Source organism: Perca flavescens, chromosome 11, assembly GCF_004354835.1.
Source record: "Perca flavescens isolate YP-PL-M2 chromosome 11, PFLA_1.0, whole genome shotgun sequence".
Classification (NCBI taxonomy): Eukaryota; Metazoa; Chordata; class Actinopteri; order Perciformes; family Percidae; genus Perca; species Perca flavescens.
In genome coordinates, this window is record NC_041341.1 from 21,757,296 (window position 1) to 21,776,312 (window position 19,017).

Consider the following 19,017-nt stretch of genomic DNA (forward strand, 5'->3'; position numbering starts at 1 on the left):
AGCACCCTACATCTCTACAATTTTTAATCATCAACTTATGGAGAGGGAACAGCTTTTTCCTATCCACTGTCCTAACAAACCATATTGACTGTGATTATTCACATAGCATTGTTGTCTTATTGTAACACACTTTATTGGACCTGACTGATGCTTGACTAGATTAATAATGACAGAGTAGATACATGGGGTGGACACAACAATACAATATATTGCAATCAACTGCACCACCCCTAACCATTGTAAATGTTACAGTCTTCAGTTTTTGTGTAGACCATTGTGAAACGTTGTTGATTCAACTCTGATTCTTTTGATGCCATTTGTCCAGAATAATAGAAACATTTATAAAATGCAAAATGATGCAATTTTGTAGTAATACAGAATTTGTATGGCAACAACAGACAATTACCAGGGAAATATAGATTTTTTTTTCTTTCTTCTTTCTTTTTTTTCTGCTTCTAATGTCTTCAACCAAGATTCCAAAACCCAAAGATATTCAGTTTACTATGAAGCAGAGAGAAGCAGTAAATCCTCATATTTGAGAAGATGGAAAGATGGGTTATGGATTGAATGTGTGATGGTTAATTATATAGTAAATGTCATGGAAGCCTTGAAACAGCCTCACTGAGGGAACAGAAAGGCAAAGCTGAAAATACTCTTAATAAAAGCACTGACGTGGCTTGCATTTTTTTTTAGATCAATTTTTTATTGTTTTTGTTTTTTAATATGCAGACATACAGAACAGAGAACCACAAACTGAACAAGAACAAGAACCCTCCCCCACCCTCTGCGGTCTCGAGGAAAACAAACAAACAGAAATCACACCTTGCCTAATCACTCTCCTCTAGTTCTTGAGGCGTTGAGGTCATTAGGTCTGATATTTTGTGCTGCTGTGCTTTTCCATGGCTTGCATTTAAAAATGAATGCGCTGATTAAATGTTCTTCCGGCATTTAAAGACAGCAAATTAAGAGGCTCTCAATTTCAAAATAAAGCTACTGTAAACCACATTTCTAGAAGATGGAATCTAGTAAACAATATCAGCATAATATCAGCAAAAATATTTGACCGCACCATCAGAAACATAGTCAATGATAACCATTGAAGTCAGAGAACATTTGAGTGTGTTGCAAATCGCTTGTATTGTAACGTTATATGCTACAGTATAAAAAGATTTAAAAAAAACAATGCAAATCTAGAAACGTCAGTGTGATGAGCACTGTGTGTACAGCGCCATCTAGAGGCCAGCTGTGTATAAAATAATCAGAGCCTGAAGGACTGTAGTCTGTTTGATTATATTATCATAGCAACCAAGGAAGATATTCCAACATTAGCCTACATTTGCATAAATTGTCTACGTGCTCGAGTTTTCTAACGAAGTCGCAGTTAATATTGTTCAAATGGTATTGGTTTGTAATGACAGATATGAAAAAGCAGTAACGACAATTATCAACATGAACTTTTTCTAAACCAATGTAGAAGAAATTAGTGCAGACTGGCGGGTTTCCACTGTATTTATTAGTGTTAGTGTTGAGGCCATGTTTGTGAGCCTTTGTACTGTGTGTTTGTGTGGGTGGGATCTCGCTCACGTTGCTGCTGCTGACGCTGACACTAGAGTCGAGCAACTGTCAGAAAAGTAGTTTGGTGGTACGTGATTATTTGTCTTCGCTGCCATGGAGTCACTGGAGAAAAATCACCGTTACCTATCATCGTTATGCTGTGTCTTTGTGTTGTGTGTTCAGTTGCAGTTGGGTATAACGGGAGGTAAGAGTTTTAATCTGAAATCTCCACTCCAACATAAATGAACGTGATCTCTTTTTTGCATGGCATGCTTAGCTACGGTTGTACGCACGTACCCGTTTAAATTAGCATTGCGTAGGCCTGTGTTACACCAAGTGCCCTTAACTCTTTGTACTTTGTATTTATGTTTGTTTTGTGTCTGATTTCAGTAGCCTTGACTAGACCATACAATGTTTCACTGTTAGCAAACCAATTGTTGCACTGAATGTCGACGCTGTTGTTTTGCATATGGCAACATAACTTATGAATCAAGCTTGACATGTCACGTAAAGTTGTGTGCTTCCCTGTGTTGCGAAACACACAAGCAAATAAAACAAATGTAAAACCCGTGTTTTCCCTTTTAGGGGTGGGTGTATTTCAAGGCAGATTTTTTTAGATGTTGCCTGAAGGTGCCTCATTTGGCCCGGTAACGTCATGTGGAGGAATGACTAGCGATGTTGCCAATCAAAAGGGATACTAACTGGAAAAGTATTAACTGTAAAGTGCCACTTAAAACACTGCTACAAAGATGAGACCTCTCAGATTAAAGCAACATTTGTGTAAAATAGTGTATGAGACCAGTGTTGGATTGTAGCCTAAGTAAGTACATTTACTCTGTACTTAATACTGTAAGTACAATTTTGAGCCTTGAGACTTGTACTGGAACGTTACTTTACTTGAGTAATGTTATTTCAATTTTATGCTAATTCATACTTCTACTCCAATTTATATTTTAGAAGCTAAATGTTATACTTTATATTCCACTACATCCGTCTGACAACTTTAGTAACTATATTTACTGCAAATTCTGATTATTAATACAACATATAAATCAACTGATACATTATGATATTATTATTATAGATGACGCTACATATAATATACACATGTACAGTACAAGTTTGGACACACCTTCTCATTCAATGCGTTTCCTTTTTATTTTCATTACTATTGTAGATTCTCACTGAAGGCATCAAAACTATGAATGGACACATATGGAGTTATGTACTTAACAAAAAAGTGTGAAATAACTGAAAACATGTCTTACATTTTAGATTCTTTAAAGTAGCCACCCTTTGCTTTTTTATTAATAAGGGGAAAAAATTCCACTAATTAACCCTGACAAAGCACACCTGTGAAGTGAAAACCATTTCAGGTGACTACCTCATGAAGCTCATTGAGAGAACACCAAGGGTTTGCAGAGTTATCAAAAAAAGCAAAGGGTGGCTACTTTGAAGAATCTAAAATATAAGACATGTTTTCAGTTATTTCACACTTTTTTGTTAAGTACATAATTCCATATGTGTTCATTCATAGTTTTGATGCCTTCAGTGAGAATCTACAATGTAAATAGTCATGAAAATAAAGAAACACATTAAATGAGAAGGTGTGTCCAAACTTTTGGCCTGTACTGTAGTTGAAATTACCTCCACCTTGACCAGCTGCAATATTAAAGTGATGTATGCATCAATAGTTACAATCCAGCAATCTTGTATGAATCATTCTGAAATGGGCCATTCCGCATAATGAGTATGTTTACTTTTGGTACTTTAAGTGTATTTTGATGCTAATACATTTGTACTTTTACTGAAGTAAGATTTATAATCCAAGACTTTTACTTGTAATAGAGTATTTTTACATTGTGGTATTGCTACTTTTACTTAAGTAAAAGATCTGAGTACTTCTTCCACCACTGCTTGAGACTTAACAACAGAGCTCCATAGAGGGGAAAATAATCTGATCCCAAATAACAGGTGCAGCAGTAAAACACTAAGTGGAACAGTCTAGAAATTTTCTACCAGACTACTTTCTAGTAGGAAAGCATGACCCCATTTGCCAAACACAGGCACAAACTACATTGATAAAGAGGAACAGTGGTCATAAGCTGAAACTAACCAACAAGGTACAGACATGTACAGTCTGTTGGGGGTTGTAGTATCAACTATCCAACCAAACATGATGCAAAGCTGTTGCAGCATCTTAAAATGGGGATTTGATGTTTTGTAGCTAAAAGAAATCTAGATAGGTCAGGAGCCAAATCTTTCCATTACCGGGTTGTCCCATGGTTTTTCCTCAGACTGCCCTGCAGACGGACGCACCTGGGTACCATTTGGAGGCGGATGTTACTACTTTGTCCACGGAGAAGAAGACACAATCAAAAGCTACACTTTTGAAAGAGCAAAAACACTCTGCCAAGGATTTGGTACCTGAGACACTTTATTTTCTGTGTGTGTGTGTGTGTGTGTGTGTGTGTGTGTGTGTGTGTGTGTGTGTGTGTGTGTGTGTGTGTGTGTGTGTGTGTGTGTGTGTGTGTGTGTGTGTGATTGTGTGTGTGTGTGTGTGTCTGATTGTGTGTGTGTGTGTGTGTGTGTGTGTGTGTGTCTGATTGTGTGTGTGTCTGATTGTGTGTGTGTCTGATTGTGTGTCTGATTGTGTGTCTGATTGTGTGTCTGATTGTGTGTCTGATTCTGATGTCATACATTGCTATGCTTTTTCTAGAGCTTTTGACCATCCAGAGCGCTGAGGAGAATGACTTTGTCATTAAATATAGCCCAGCAGTGTGGAAAAACAATGTCAACGTGTGGCTGGGAATGTATTATGACACAAACAGTAAGTATCATGTGACTGGAGGACTGTGAAAAGAAGCTGGCTCACTTCCATAAAATACACTCTGATTCTCTATAGCAATCAGAAAGGAACAAATATAACTTGTTTAACACTTGTTTGGAGGTAACTAGGTGGAAAACCAACACTGAATCTTAAAGGGTTTTGTTTCAGATGTTGTAAGTGTTATATATCAAAGTCCATTGATCATAAGTGATCATTTTATTAACTTATCTACATAGTTTTGAGAACTTTTCGGACTTCTTGTCTATGTCGGCTTAAGAATTAGGCGTGAAAATGTATTTTTTACCTCGGAGACAGTAGTTTGACATAAAAAGCTTAACTTGAGTAAAGATAAATGATCTTTACTCAAAAATTATCTTAGATATTTTCAGTTTTTTTTTTGTCTGCTTTGTTTTAGTTATTACTCTATTTACTTGAAACGCATTTGATTTAGATTTTCTGCCAGTGCTAGCTTCTTTTGAAAGCTGGTCTGTCTTTTGCATTATTGTCTGTAAATCCTGGCACAATTCAGGAAATCCTGTTTTGTGAAACCGTCGGGGACGCTAAGCTACCAGAAACAATAAATCAATTAGTGTAAATTCTAAGGAGGGAAACCCATTTACTTTCAACATTACTTTGTGTTGTAACACAGTTTAGTGTAATTTGTGCGAATGCTGAAGGAAGATCAATGGCAAAGCAAAAGGGCCTCTATTAATTCCGCCATTATTTGGTTGACATTGCTTGTGGTAGTGGCTGTATTCTGGCCCATTATGCTGGAGTACTGATTGTTGTGTCTTGTCAGGTGAGGACATGAGGTGGTTCGGTGAGCAACCTGTAGGATTCAGTAACTGGGAAGACATCTTGTCTTCGTCAGACCTCTTGCCCTTGGATACATGTGTGGCTCTGCACAGCAACACAGGAAAGTGGGAAAATGTCAGCTGCCTGGAACAGGCAGAGAATGGAGTGGTCTGTGAGACAAATCAGAGTAAGATAAAAGTTTGTATGTTTTTAAGACCTATTGGTATGCTATTTAACTTCCAGATCTTTTGAAAGTAAGACTTCAGAAAATATGGTTTGAATTGTTTTCCACCTATCTCACAATGGTTTTTTTCTTTTCTTTTCAGAGGCAGAGGAAGCCAAACCGAGTAAGTCGACCTTTGAGCTGTTTTTGTTGTTTCTTTACATATTCCTCTGTGATTTTGTGTTTATAGTTAGTGACCTTCCTTGCATTGTTACTTGCTCTCCTCAGAACCCAGCGCGCTGCTGTCCGCCCTGGTCATTCTCAGCGTGGTGGCTATCATGGGAGTCTCAGCAGTCATTTGGTTCCTGCAGCATAAGTACAACCTTGGCTCCACTATCCTCACGGCATTTGAGTACCACCCCCCGTTCCGAGTCCTGGACACAGACCGGTCCTGTTTGGTGGAGGCTGAGGAGACTGACAGCGTGCCATAGGAGAACCTTCCCTCTGTTCCACAACAGGAAGCACCAGGCCCTCCTCACTGGGTAGAGAAAACAGTTACTGAAATAGTTTTGGGTTAACACGTTACACACGACTCAGAATAATGTATAAACTGACGTCAGGCTTACTCGAATACTAACGTCTCACTGTTGCACATTAACATCTCACTGCTTCTGCTTTTTTTTTTTTTTTTTTTTGTCATCTGCACTAATGAACAATCATCTGTACATTTTTGAGATTGGTGCATCAGCAACTTTGCAGCCTGGTCTACGTGTCATGTGTAACATTATTATCAAGCACTACACATTCCTTGATAACCTTTGGTATCATTATTTCTCTCTTGCATATTAAAAGTAACCAACTATTGCTCATGGAAGGGATTAAATAAAGAGCAAAGCTTTCATACTTTTTGTGAGCAGACAGAAATGCTCAGCGATTTAGTATTGCATTGCCATAAACCTTGAGGGACTAAAAAGAGGAATATTGAAATAAGAATGGGCAATTGATGCAGCAGAGAGTGAGACACCCTGATGTTTAGTCCCTAGTGTGTATCAAGCTCTAAAAATGCTGGATTCTACATTTCACATAATGCAACCAATCGCATGCTTCCGTTAGACCCTGACTGCCTGGTAAATGCTCGTCTTTTAAACCAGTGGTCCATTTTAAGCAGTATTCAAAGAAACAGGAATTCTCAATCGCAGGCTATCAAGGGGACATGTAAATAGCTTGATCCAAACAAAAACCCAGCTTGAGTTTGAGCAATTGCCTTGTTATTTCACACGTAAATTTTCGCATGTAAATGTAGCCAGTGAGGTGGATTTGCATAGTCTGTAAAGCAGATTCTTTTCCAGGTTAAATATCATTTTGAAATGGAAAGCTGTCCTAAACCAATACTGCTAGAGAATGTCCTGACATGTTTCCTTGCATAATGTCCTGGGCTTCACTTTTTATCGGGGCAAGGTATGAGACTTGCCAAAATATAACCAGTAAAGCTAAATTTTGTTAGAAATCATAACACTGATGAAACTGTCTGCATTCATTCCAGGATATTTTCAAGGTGGCTTTCATGACAATAATCTACATTCACAGTTCTCCCGTTCTTTTATTTACTCTGCAAAAGAACAATATGTATTTTTTTGTGTTTCCTTGCTGCCCCATGAATTCCAATCTTGGCATTATCATTGCTTTATTTTTAGGAGAGTGGTCATGAGTTTGGTGTTGGAAATACTGTAAGTCCTCCTGTGGCAATAAAGACAATTGATATTTGGCTATGTGATGGGTGTAGTTTAAAATGATGACAAAATACTTATATTACATTGTGTAAAATACCCCTCTTAATACTTATGTACACTTTTAACAGCATAAATGGTTTGGTGCAATATTTGAGATTCATTTGGCAGGATCTGAGCCCCTGTGTGTTTTCATAATAAAGTATGTGTAACTATAAGAAGTGCTTGTTTTTGCTTTTGTTGAATCCATCTGAGTCAGAAAGTTCTATTAGGCAGTAACAGCAAGTATTTCTAGTAGTACCTAATAGTACATAATACCAGTAATATGTTGCCTTCCAGCCTTGGGTTGTCCAGCAGTGTCAAAAATGTGCAAATTGAGAAAAAAAGAATGATCACTCTCCATTAGTGTATGTGTGTGTGTGTGTGTGTGTGTGTGTGTGTGTGTGTGTGTGTGTGTGTGTGTGTGTGTGTGTGTGTGTGTGTGATCTATATAGAACATTTCTGCTAAATATATATGTCAGTGCATAATTGAGGAGAAGAAGGATTAATTAGGACACTAAAATTGGGGATGGAGTCTAATTAGTTCTGAAAGGATATCTAAATCACTGTCATCTGAAAAGTGCCACTCCCTCCAAATGTCCAGTGGCTGTGTTGACATCTCAGCGTGTGCTGAGATGAAACGGAACTAGGAGAAGTCGGCAGGAAATGATTTTTTTTTATTCATGCACATCGATTTTTATACTTCCAAGAAGTCTGTCATCTAACAAATTATCTTTAAACCTCGGCTGCATGTGCCTTTTTTGTTGAGTACTTTCTCTCAATGTTGTTTTAACATCTTATTATGAGCTATGAAAGGCATTTGTGGACCATTAACATTTACTGATGAAGCACGTTAATACAGAACCATAACAATAACCTTTTCCTCTGAGTATGTCAGGTTATTTCTAGATTTGGCCACAAGGTGGGACAGTGAATCACATTTCTGTCAAGTCCCTTCCCTTTGACATTGCTGGGAAGGGATTTTCTTCTAATTAATGAAGCCCAGAAACATGGAAGATGATCAGTTAGATATGGTTGTGTGACTATTTGTTGTTAAACAATAATCTACAAGAACCCTGATTTCTAATTATGACACACTTAAACTTAACTTTAAATTCTAGAGGCAACAAGTAGCTGTACACATGAACACATTAAATATAGTGCATGAAATACAAGATCTGATGTTAAGTTATAGAAAGGGCATCTTGTCTCTAAGCTGAGGTGAAAGTCCTCTTGATGATTAAGAAAGTCATGTAGACTCGCTGTGGTGGCCAATAATTAACATGTCGTGCAAGATGAAGGTCCAAACAGCAGAATGGGACTGACCTGCAGGAGAAGACCGTCGCTGCAGTAAGTCTGGGGTTATGTGTGGTTGGTTGGATATGTTAAACTGTTTCTTCTCTCAAGTTATAGATACAAGTTCCTCTTCTGATAACCAAACACTTAGGGGATTAGAAAATAATGACATTTCTGTATAGACACATTTGTCGGTAAGACAGATCTGTCTGTTTACTGTATGGTTGTATAAACTGTGTATACTGTAATGTAAACACTGGAGTAAATAGGCCTATATTATCAAAAATTATGGTTAAGAAACAAAATGCTGATTTTCATGCATTTCTTAATTAATTATCACCTCAAATGTAAAGACTGGGCCTTTTAAAATGACTTAATTAGTTAGATTTCAGCAGATATTTGTTTTCAAAGTTTCAGTTTTGCCCAAGACCAAAGCGTGATTCACCCTCATGCAAAGTGTAATTTATTCAGGAGGCAGTAGCTGATTGCTGTGAGTAAGCTTTGGTTTGTGTACGTTTTAGCAATTCAAATAGAATAGAAAACGAAATGGCAATTGAGTCTGATATCAGATTGTATAAGGTCTGCTGAACCTACACACATTTGTAATTTGTTGTAATGCTACAGAGCAAAATGTGTATTGAAATGCAAAAAGAATGGTTGTTTTTCTGCACAGACATAATTAGGATAATTATAAGTATGATAATTCATTGTCAACACTAATAAAACACTACTAAAATGCCTCATTTGATTTTTTTGGAAATAATGGGGTTGACTTTAATTTATGATTAACCTTTTGAGGCATAACCATTTATTTTTTTGCAAACAGATTGTAACTTAAGTGATTTATGCTGTTACACCTTTTCTGTTTAATTGGGATGTACTGTATGTATTTTATTACCACAGAAGGGCTGTTGTCTCATCACAGTGGCTCTAATGGCCTATTTTATCTCAAATAATAGCACATCAATTTTATTGAACACATCTGCCACACCGCTCCTTAAAGCAGGAAGAGGTCTACGTTGTTAAAATTTGACATTGGTATGCATGAATAAGATATGACATACAGTAGCATGACAGTTAGAATGAAAATAAGCGAGACATACGTTCATCAAGCCTAAGAATTAATCAAGTTATGTGTTAATAAAATACAATAGTCTTCAAAATGTCCTAAACTTGTAAATACATAAGAAACAGCACTGACTGAGAGTCAGATCAGTCAGAACTCTTTCCTGCCTTTGTGGTTTCACCACAATCCCATGTCTCTTTTTCTCAGGACTCTACTATATATCAGTTATTTCTCTTCAGTTCATCCTCTATTCATGTTCTGGGAAAGGTGTCTGTCCAAGGTAGTGTGGAGCATCTGTTTCTCATGTCCTGGAAATCTCATGTTTCTCCTCCATTCACTATCCTGGAACATGCTTCAATTAACAGAAGAAAACAAAGGCCACTACTTAGATGACTGCTTGCTGACTGTTCATTATAGAGAAACAGTAGTCTACTCTATTGCATCGTCAATACATGGCAGGCATACTACACTTCTTCACCACCTACAGGACTACAGTAATCACTACAATTTGCATGTGTAAAATAAATGCTTAAACCTGACTTTGTGTTCTTTATCACAATTACAATATATAGAATGCCACATATTTACACGTTTGATGCAAAACTATAATTTTTTTTTTAAACCATTGCATTCATGATTAATTTAGCATTCCGAAAAAGCTACTGTAAGTGCACTGTAAGAAGAACAGTTTGATTCATTTTTATATCTGACAACTCACATGATTTTTGGGATTGGTAAACTCAGAACTGTTGAAAACACTGTAATACATTTTAAACTGCATATCACACACACACACACACACACACACACAGATGCAAACTTAAGCGATGAATGTACCCATGTGTTTTTTTAGCTCAGACACTGTGCCATTTACTAAATCAAATGCATGTGCAGTGCTGGAAGGCATTGGTGTTAAAGGGATCAGTGTGTGCTAACATGATTAAAATCTGTATTATTCAAATATGTCAGAAAAAAAAAAAAAAATCAATGACAGAGAGTCCAACTCCTGTGCCTTACAGGTACCATTGAGCTTTCTGTGGACTGATAGAAAAATAATAATTAAAAACAAAAGCACCATCTTAATTTGTTTTCCATCAGTCTCTAGAGAGATCATCTTTGCTGTGTCTTTGGTATCTCATTATACTTTCTAATCAAGACTCTTTAAAAATCCCTTTAAAGGAGACAGACTGTTTGCCCTTCCCCCAGCATGCTGCTGCATTGCAGCCATCGACTGTGACTTAGTATGTTACAAATGACCAAGGTAGGCTGACATTTTGATTGTGCAATGTGGAAAAAACATGGCTGGAAAAAGCTTTTGAAAGTGACACTGCCCTGATCTCTCTCATCGCTCATTCTCTCTAATGAAGATTGTCCAATACAATTAAAATCCCAGGTATCCTGTTTGCAAGGGTGAGAAATTTATCAAATCATCCCCCCTCTCACTATGTGTGTTCATCCAGCCAGGCGTGTTTCACTCAGTCCAGTCAGTAGCTCCTGTGACTGCAGTATCTAAAATGACACAGAATTAGGGGCGGGGGTGGGGAGAGAAATCAATGAGCACAAGGGATTGTGAACAAGCAAATAAACCCGTTTTAAATTACACATTTCTTTGTAAAAGGATTTTTTTGAAAGAATGCCTTTGTGCCTAAATTACTGTATACAATGAGCTCAACTTGAGGTAGTGTGCTTTGGCAAAAGCTGAAATCCATTCTATCCACTAAACACAAACACATTTTTCAAAAAAGACAACACAGTGTTGTTCTATCCATCCACCCAATTAAACACAAACATCTCATTACTTTGATTGTAACCTCTAGGGAAACAGGCAAATCCTGATCTTATAATAATTCAATACAAAAGCTATATATTATTTGTAGTATCTAAACACTGGATCTACAGTATTACATCAGTCCACATCAGTGATACAGTTTCAAACTGTTACATTATTTTAAATACTGTGTTGTAAATGTTTGTTGTTGAGTTTAATGATAAAATGCACCCCATTTCCTGTTGCAGATTATACGCTTGCTTAATGATGAGAAAAAAGCAGATGTTACTGCTTGTCTAACTGGAGTCACTTCATTAAATGAACAGGATGTGTTGGAATGCCTTGTTAATAGTTTCTCTATCGCATTTCGAGCTTCTGATCTGAGCAGTCCATACTTTCAGACAATTTTAACAAGAGTCCAGAAAAAGGAAATTATAATTTACATAAAAAAAAAAAAAAAATCCCTGTCTAGCAGTGTGAAAAAGCTGATCCCTTTAAGACAGATGAATGGATTTCTCTGTGTCAGGTGCAGTGTTTAAGTATGTGGAAGAATACAATTATTTATAAGACCTATTGTGCCAGCCTCCTTCGGCTATTAATTAAAACTACGAGAATGTGTGCAATATAATCTACCACCAAATGAAATAGCCAGTCTTTCAAACCTTATTTTGCCCATATGATCAATTTAAAAAAACAATATTACACCAGATCATATAGCTAAGTAGGCTATCTTTTTTAAAATCAATGCAAAGCATTATAAATAAACCTTGAACATGTGTAGCATTTTAAAATTTAAAAACATAGTGGGTTTTCACTGTCACACTAGGGATGTGATGGAAATTGAAAGCAAACTTATGCACCTGTTTGTAAAAGAGTTTACCTACCTCTACACAAGTGTTATGAGAAGTGCAATAATATAGCCATACCGTTTTGACAATGCCTGCATCATCATTTAATGTATGGTATACTTTTTTTTTTGTAGTAAATTAGTGGTTCTACATTTCGAGGATATCAGCTGCATTCATCATACAGATATGAGGAGAGTTTGTGCACTTGCTGGCTGCAGTTTTTGAGGAACAAAAGTTTGCATTGTAGAAGCTCTGAGCTGACGTCACTTGACTTGCTCGGAGTGAAGGGGAGGAAAGCGTCTGTTCAATCTGCGACTAGAGACCAACACATTCAGTCACACTCCCACCCGGTCTCACTTACACTAACCAAATCATCTCTTTCAACATCCCTCAAACTGCGCAAAACTGGGAAGTAAATTAACAGTGTTATTCCATTTCGGGGTTTTTTTTGTTCTTTTTAAAGGAATACAACGATACAGAATACAGCGATTTTCGACGATAAGGTGAGTTTTAAGAGTTGCTACCTTCGTGGGTTCCGTAACTAACGTACGTTCATGTGTTATTTTGTCATTTAACATATTTCTGTCGCCTGGGCTGCTAAGCTAACAGCTAAGCTAAGCATTTTTTTTTTTAGCATCCCTTCCTACACTTGCTTCATTGAAGCGTTATCCGCTCCGTGAGTTCAACACGGCAATACAAAAAAAGTTAATGTCATAGTAGAGATAGGCTACAGCGCTTTGGGCTGTCGGTGATCCAAACTTTTTTCAGAAGATGACTGTTGTCATGTTAAACTTGTAACTTGGTCGCAGAAAGAATGTTCGGTCATAGAGTTGAGAAACTAACGTTAACATGTCACACCGGTAACGTTACTTGGCACAGGCAGGCAGTGCTGCTCAGTCTTGTCATTACCTTGCAGCGTGGATATTGTCTTTGTTGCCAGCTAATCCACTCTGCGGATCCACCGTGCGTTACCGGACAGGATGATAAAAATACATTTTCATAAGTTAGCTTGTCAGACATATTCGGTTTTTAAGCCTCTTAGAGTGAATCATATACAAAGTAACGTTAGTGTCTGGTTGCCTGTGTAATTGTTGTGGTTTCAAGCTTCGTGTGACAACATGCCATGAAATTATCAAACAACTGGATATAATACAGGTGGGCTTTCTTAATGTTTTATCGTAAAATGAAATGATTTGTTAGGAGTGTTAAAGCCGGTGGCTGTCCGCTGGTCTCGTCTCCCCCCTCTATCTTCTCTTTTTGTTGCTTCCTCTTAAAGTAGAGCGCAGCTAATGCTGCAGCTGCGGTCTGGGCTGAAATTTTGCCCTTTGAGATTATGACAATACCCTCCATTTTTCTGCTTTCATATTAACAACAAGCAATCGCCATCTTGGGATATTTAAATTAGACGAGCGCTGTCCATTTAAACGGTGGTTATCTGTAACAAAGTTATGAAACTTTGGAGGTGAAAAGATCTAAATGAAAACGTTAACGTTACAACCTTGATTTCTGTGGAGTTGAAAGTGAAGGCAATATTTTAACCAAACAGATGTAATAAGATTGGGAGTTGGAGTTTGATTTATGCAACTGCAATTTCAAAACTGCTTGAGTAACTGGTATATTATGAAATTGCAATCCAACCACTTTTCTCTTCCTGTGATGACATGTCACACCTTTGGCCTAGCCCTAGTAGGCCTAATTCAGCTTTTAAAATGTGTAGGGGCTGTAATAATCTGCCAAAAACACAGACTATGCCTAACTTCCAATGTAGAATTCAGGGTATTTTAACATTGCCCTGATTTCTTGAATGTGTACTGTGGTTTTCATTATGCTGGGAATACTTGTCTTACTCTAAATTTTAAGAAAACTTGAACACTATTTGAATGACACCGTGCCCTTTTCTGTCAATTCTGAAGACACACAGGCCACAGAAGCACAACGTTTTGTTATGGGCCCTTTCAAACTTTGTCATGACAGCATCAGCCACACTATTTATACAGGAGTGTGTGGTGCATGATGATTTGTGAACACTTGGGCTCATACAGTGTATAGAGCTTATTTTGATGGTGTAAATTTCACTTTTGTCATTGAGTTTGTTTTGGCAGGCATCTTGTGTTTGCTAAACTGTGAAGCTAATTTGTCTTGTACATATATAATTGATAGTACTGAACTTGTGTGTGCCATTTGCACACACAGTCTTAAGTAAAATGGCATGGCAGTAAACATTATTCCTGGTGAAGTCCATCGTGGCTTCAGTAGCCAAGGCGTCGAGATAAATCAGATCACAGCCTTGATGTGTTATGCATGCATCCAGTAACTGCCAATGAATCAAAACACAGGTAGAAGGTCACTAAATTTGCCTCATATTTATTCAGAGCACATGTTCTTGAAAACCTCTGCAGAGACAACAATGTTGAGGTGCTGTATACTTGGATTCTAACATGAGCGTTTAACATTGAGAAATCAAAAGTGTCAGCAACTTGGCATTTGAATGTTAAAAAATATTGCATTTCCAGGCTCCAAAGACAAATGAGGTTCATGGTTGCTAAATAATTAATAAGATATGTATTGACTTGATACAAATTATGTATTTAACTTTAAATAATTACTATAATTCCATTCTCAATACACCACATCATCAACTCTGTTAGATTTTTGTGCTAAAAGGTCAAGACTTGGGCTACTAGTGAAGATATAAGTTGTCTACTATCTAATTTTCCTAGTTTACCAAGCACTGTTAGGTGTAACCTGATTAGTGTTTTCCTAAATTAGTCACAGTGCTCCTAAATTCAAGTGGGGATGACGTTAAACATTTGTTTTGTTTTTTTTACAGAATATGAGAAGTTCCCCTTTTACATTCCTTTGGCTCTTTTAAAAGTGCCCCCTTGTCCTTTGGCCTTTTTGAAAGGACCGAAGGAAAAAAAAATAGTACTGCTAATAATTATGTTTTCGTCCATTTTCACCCTGTCTCTCCTATTCATACCCTTTCCACAAGTTTGCACTCATTAATCAAAGATGCTGGCCTCCTGCTGAGGGCTGAGCAGGTTCATCAATTTGGCAGCCAGCTTTCTGTAAGGAACAGTGCAGAGGCTCTTAACACACAAGCATAAATAAATCTATGGTCTTTATATGCATGCCCTGAAGGTTAATACTGTATAATTCAATGTACCCTCTTTGTCTGCTGTGATTGATGTTTTTAAACATGTAAGGCTTGACGGGAGTCCCTTTTTGTAGGTCAGTGTTGACACTTTATGATTGGGTGAGCTTGGGGGGAGCGGCACGAGGGAGGTGGATTATTAGGAATATGTCAGGGAGATTACTCTTTTTCGCTCATCTTCCTGATCTATTTTCTCTCCGCCTGGAGATGCTTTTCGTAGTGCTGTATTTGAACCAATGATGCTTCTGAGATTGAAGTCTCCCTGCTGTGTAAATGGGGTTGATGTTTAAAATGCTAGTGGTCTGGTCTATTTGTTTGACTGATACGTATTTTTCTCCTTTTGCTGCAGAAATTGCAGGACAGCTGAGAATGAATGAAGTGTCTCCATATTCATAATTCTCCGTCTGATAGTTACAGGACCAACACAAACCCTCTTGTCCAGTTTTTGTTGTAGACCATTGCACTCTCACACAAAGACTTTGCCTCCGCAGCCCCCTTTTTATTGATCCTCTGCATTTAAAATCTGGTCACTGCTGCCACAAACATTTCCCACTTAAGCTGCGCTAGGCATGCTGCTGCAGCCACATTTTTAAATATTTAGTTTTTGCACCATTGCAACATTTTCTGGCCTGATAAGGGACGGCAGAAAAAAAAAAAAATGTTTGAATCAGCAAAAGGCCACAATCTAGGGTTAAGTGAACCTAATTGACTAAATTCTTTTCGGACCATGATGTGACATTGCGCAGGCAGTGGGCACGCATCTTTGCATGCCATGAGAGTATTGCCTCTCTGTCTCGTACTTAATAAAGCATGCACATACTTTATTTTGAAGAAACAGCATAAAGGTACAGCCTCACCACTGAATATATACAATTTTAAACAAACACCTTTTATTGACATGCTCTTAATAGTTTTAGCTATGTGGTTCAAAAATAATCCACAGTTCAGGTGGAGTAGATTATCCATAAATGATCTCCATAAAAATAATCTCTATAAGGTACCTCTCACAACCATATGTATGCACACTCCAGTTTTGATGACATTGGCTCGGGTGATGTGAATTGTATTGTGGAGAGTGCTCCCAACATTGTTCAAGCGTGAAGCCACTGTAATATTTGACAATATCTGCTTATTTCACACAAATTATGTTAAGGCTTCAATTTTGCATTAGCAAAACATTGGGGGTAAATGAGGGAAGACGCACTACTGCCCCTGAGATTAAGAAATGAAGAACCAATATTAAGATGCTACAGTCGTACTCGTAACAAACACAATGTTCATCCGGACCTCACTAGCAAGCTGAAACTCTAAAATCATGTTACACAAGGACTGTCAATGAGACTTTGAAAAAAGAACTTGCTGGGCGCCTGGGTAGCACACCTGGTAGAGCGTGCGCCCATTTACAGAGGCTCAGTCCTCGCCTTTGCTGCATGTCATTCCCCCTCTCTGTCCCCTTTCATGTCTAAGCTGTCCTGTCAAATAAAGGCCTAAAAAAATGTCTAAAGAAGAAAAAAAAACATGCTTTTGGTACCTGTTAGTTATCATGACTTAGTAAACAGCTTCCTGTGTAGGGAGGCCAATGTGATTATCTGCCAGATAGACAGCTGAGTAACCTGAGGAGACTCAGCCCTGTAGTAATTCAAAGGATGGTTGCAACAACCAATTATTTGAAACTAGAGAGTGACCTTTTTCCCTCTTGATATTGAAACACTTGAAACAGTTGAAAGTGTAGAAGACAGTAATCTCTTTTACACTGGGATTCACACTACAAAATGACCCAGATGGAACTGTAAGGTGACCTGTTGAAGTGTTGTTGCTAGTGATATAAGAGCAAGGAGGTCATGCTTGTAAGCTGAGAGACATCCAATCTTTACTATTAATATTTAGAGCTGATTTAGTAAAATATCTCCTAAAATCATACCATAACAAATATGTGCTTGTTAGGCTTTCTAAACACTCTGTTGTATTTAGTCTGTTGTATTTTATATGAGGCATCGAATTGTTCTTAGAGGCCCTTCAGAAAACAGCATACTGTAAAGGTGCTAAGATATGTTATAATTATTAGAGATTATTGTTTTTACAATTACTTAACCAAACAAACCTGACAAACCAAAAAAACTGACTGGATGACCTAAAGCAAGCTCAGGTTAGTCCATTTGAGTTAATAAATTAGTTTCTTACTTTTTGGTAGTGGGATATGATTCGGTAACTAACATAAAAAGTTTGTATAGCTATAGTAACTGTGAGGAAAACAAAAATCCTGCACACTTGTGCCCTGAATATACACCGTTTTGGTCCTCGTACCCTCATCAGGTATTTAGGACCGAAACAGTTTTAATAAAGTGAGTACAAGTTTTTTTTCTTCACAGTAATGGGTAAGGGTGTGGCCAATACATTTTTGTTTGTCATTAGTATAAGACTTAGTTGGGGATTTTAATTCCTTTTTAAACATGAACCTTTCAAAATAAAACATCAAGGGAAAGCGCAACCTGGAAATAATTATCTTGTGTTCTTATATTTCTCTCTAGAATAAAACTTGTTCTGTGATTTATGTAACCTGATCACAATCATAAAAAGCCCCAATACAGCATTGTGGACATTCAGAACAGGTTTCTTAACAAGAAAAAAAATCAAGTGCCTGTAGTTTTCTTTCTTTTCTATGTGAATAAAACCTCTAATTGTATCCTGTTAACATGGATACTATTAGTTGGCTTGCAGACACTTTTAAACTAGACTATGAGGATAACATCACAGCCTTTAGCTGTTCAAGAGGACAGTTTTTAAAGAAGGGCAGTGTACAGAGAATGTAAATGGAAAAACTGGGTGGTTTTACAGTAAGACAAATTGCTTAGTGATGATCTAGAAGTTAAGAACACCTTAGTGATTGTTATCGATAGAGCTCAAAATGGTTTTGGTTCTATGGTATGTTCAGTGGTTAGGTTTGATTTAGTTCAGAGTTACTATACAAGACCATGACACAACTCCTATGGTTGTAGAGACACCTTAGAGTCAGTTATTTTGAATGATGTCTGAGGACTTGAGATTTATTTAAGTGATTTAGGATTGATTCAAAGATTGAAGCTGGTTTAGAGTCCATTTCCTTTACATTCCTAACAAAGTAAGTGGATTACCCAGATGTTAACCTAATGTATAAAGACAGTAAAGCTATTTGAGTGTTTTTCAGGAAAAAATGTTTCAGTTTCTACTTAAATCAAATACATTTATTTGATACAGTTTCCTAAGGTCATTGGATTTCTGCAAAATCAAAACGTAGCTGCTCTTGTTATACTTAGCCTACTTGACCATAATCCAATTTCTGCCAAGTGTTTTTGTCATGTCCCATTGCCCTGGGTTTGTCTCTTGGATCAAGAGTTAGATTTTCTGCTGATGTTTAGAATGGATAACTCCTCTCCCCTTGGGGTCCATATTACCATTTTTATTTCATTTTCACAGAGCTTTCAGATAGGACTGATGCTGAATGAGTAGATCGATAAAATCAAGCAATAAATCTGACTGTTGTTGTCTCATGTTTCAGGTGCAGAGCAGTGATGTCACCGAACTGAGGACAGTCTCATACAAGTAAGTGTTCTGGTTACATCAGCTACCCATTGTCCATCTCTGCCATGCTCTTTGAAGTGCTTCTCTTGATTCTGTAAAGGGAAAAACCAGTTGGCTTTGTTAAATTGGAAAAAGTAACGTATGAATGGAAAGGCAGGAACCCTCATTTTAAAGTATTATTTAGGTATAGGATTAGGATTTTCCAATTAGGTTGAGATT

General features: G+C 37.4%; 2 protein-coding genes across 7 annotated transcripts in view; both read left to right on the plus strand.

Moving 5' to 3' along the window:
- Window positions 1-1,531: 1,531 nt before the first annotated feature.
- Window positions 1,532-7,287, plus strand: cd302 (CD302 molecule). The gene is made up of 6 exons (XM_028592058.1): window positions 1,532-1,759; window positions 3,852-3,977; window positions 4,274-4,384; window positions 5,184-5,366; window positions 5,506-5,526; window positions 5,631-7,287. Exons 1-6 carry the CDS (start codon window positions 1,669-1,671, stop codon window positions 5,831-5,833), a joined length of 735 nt encoding a protein of 244 aa, XP_028447859.1. The 5' UTR covers window positions 1,532-1,668; the 3' UTR covers window positions 5,834-7,287.
- Window positions 7,288-12,297: 5,010 nt separating this feature from the next.
- The window catches only part of baz2bb (bromodomain adjacent to zinc finger domain, 2Bb), a 54,274-nt gene continuing 47,554 nt past the window's right edge, over window positions 12,298-19,017 (plus strand). For 4 of the 6 annotated variants that reach the window (XM_028590823.1, XM_028590824.1, XM_028590826.1 and 1 more), the window contains exons 1-2: window positions 12,298-12,589; window positions 18,776-18,819. The gene's annotated coding sequence lies outside the window, so the exon portion shown is untranslated. The remainder of the gene's footprint in view (window positions 12,590-18,775; window positions 18,820-19,017) is intronic. The other 2 variants (XM_028590828.1, XM_028590829.1) reach the window with 1 other exon arrangement.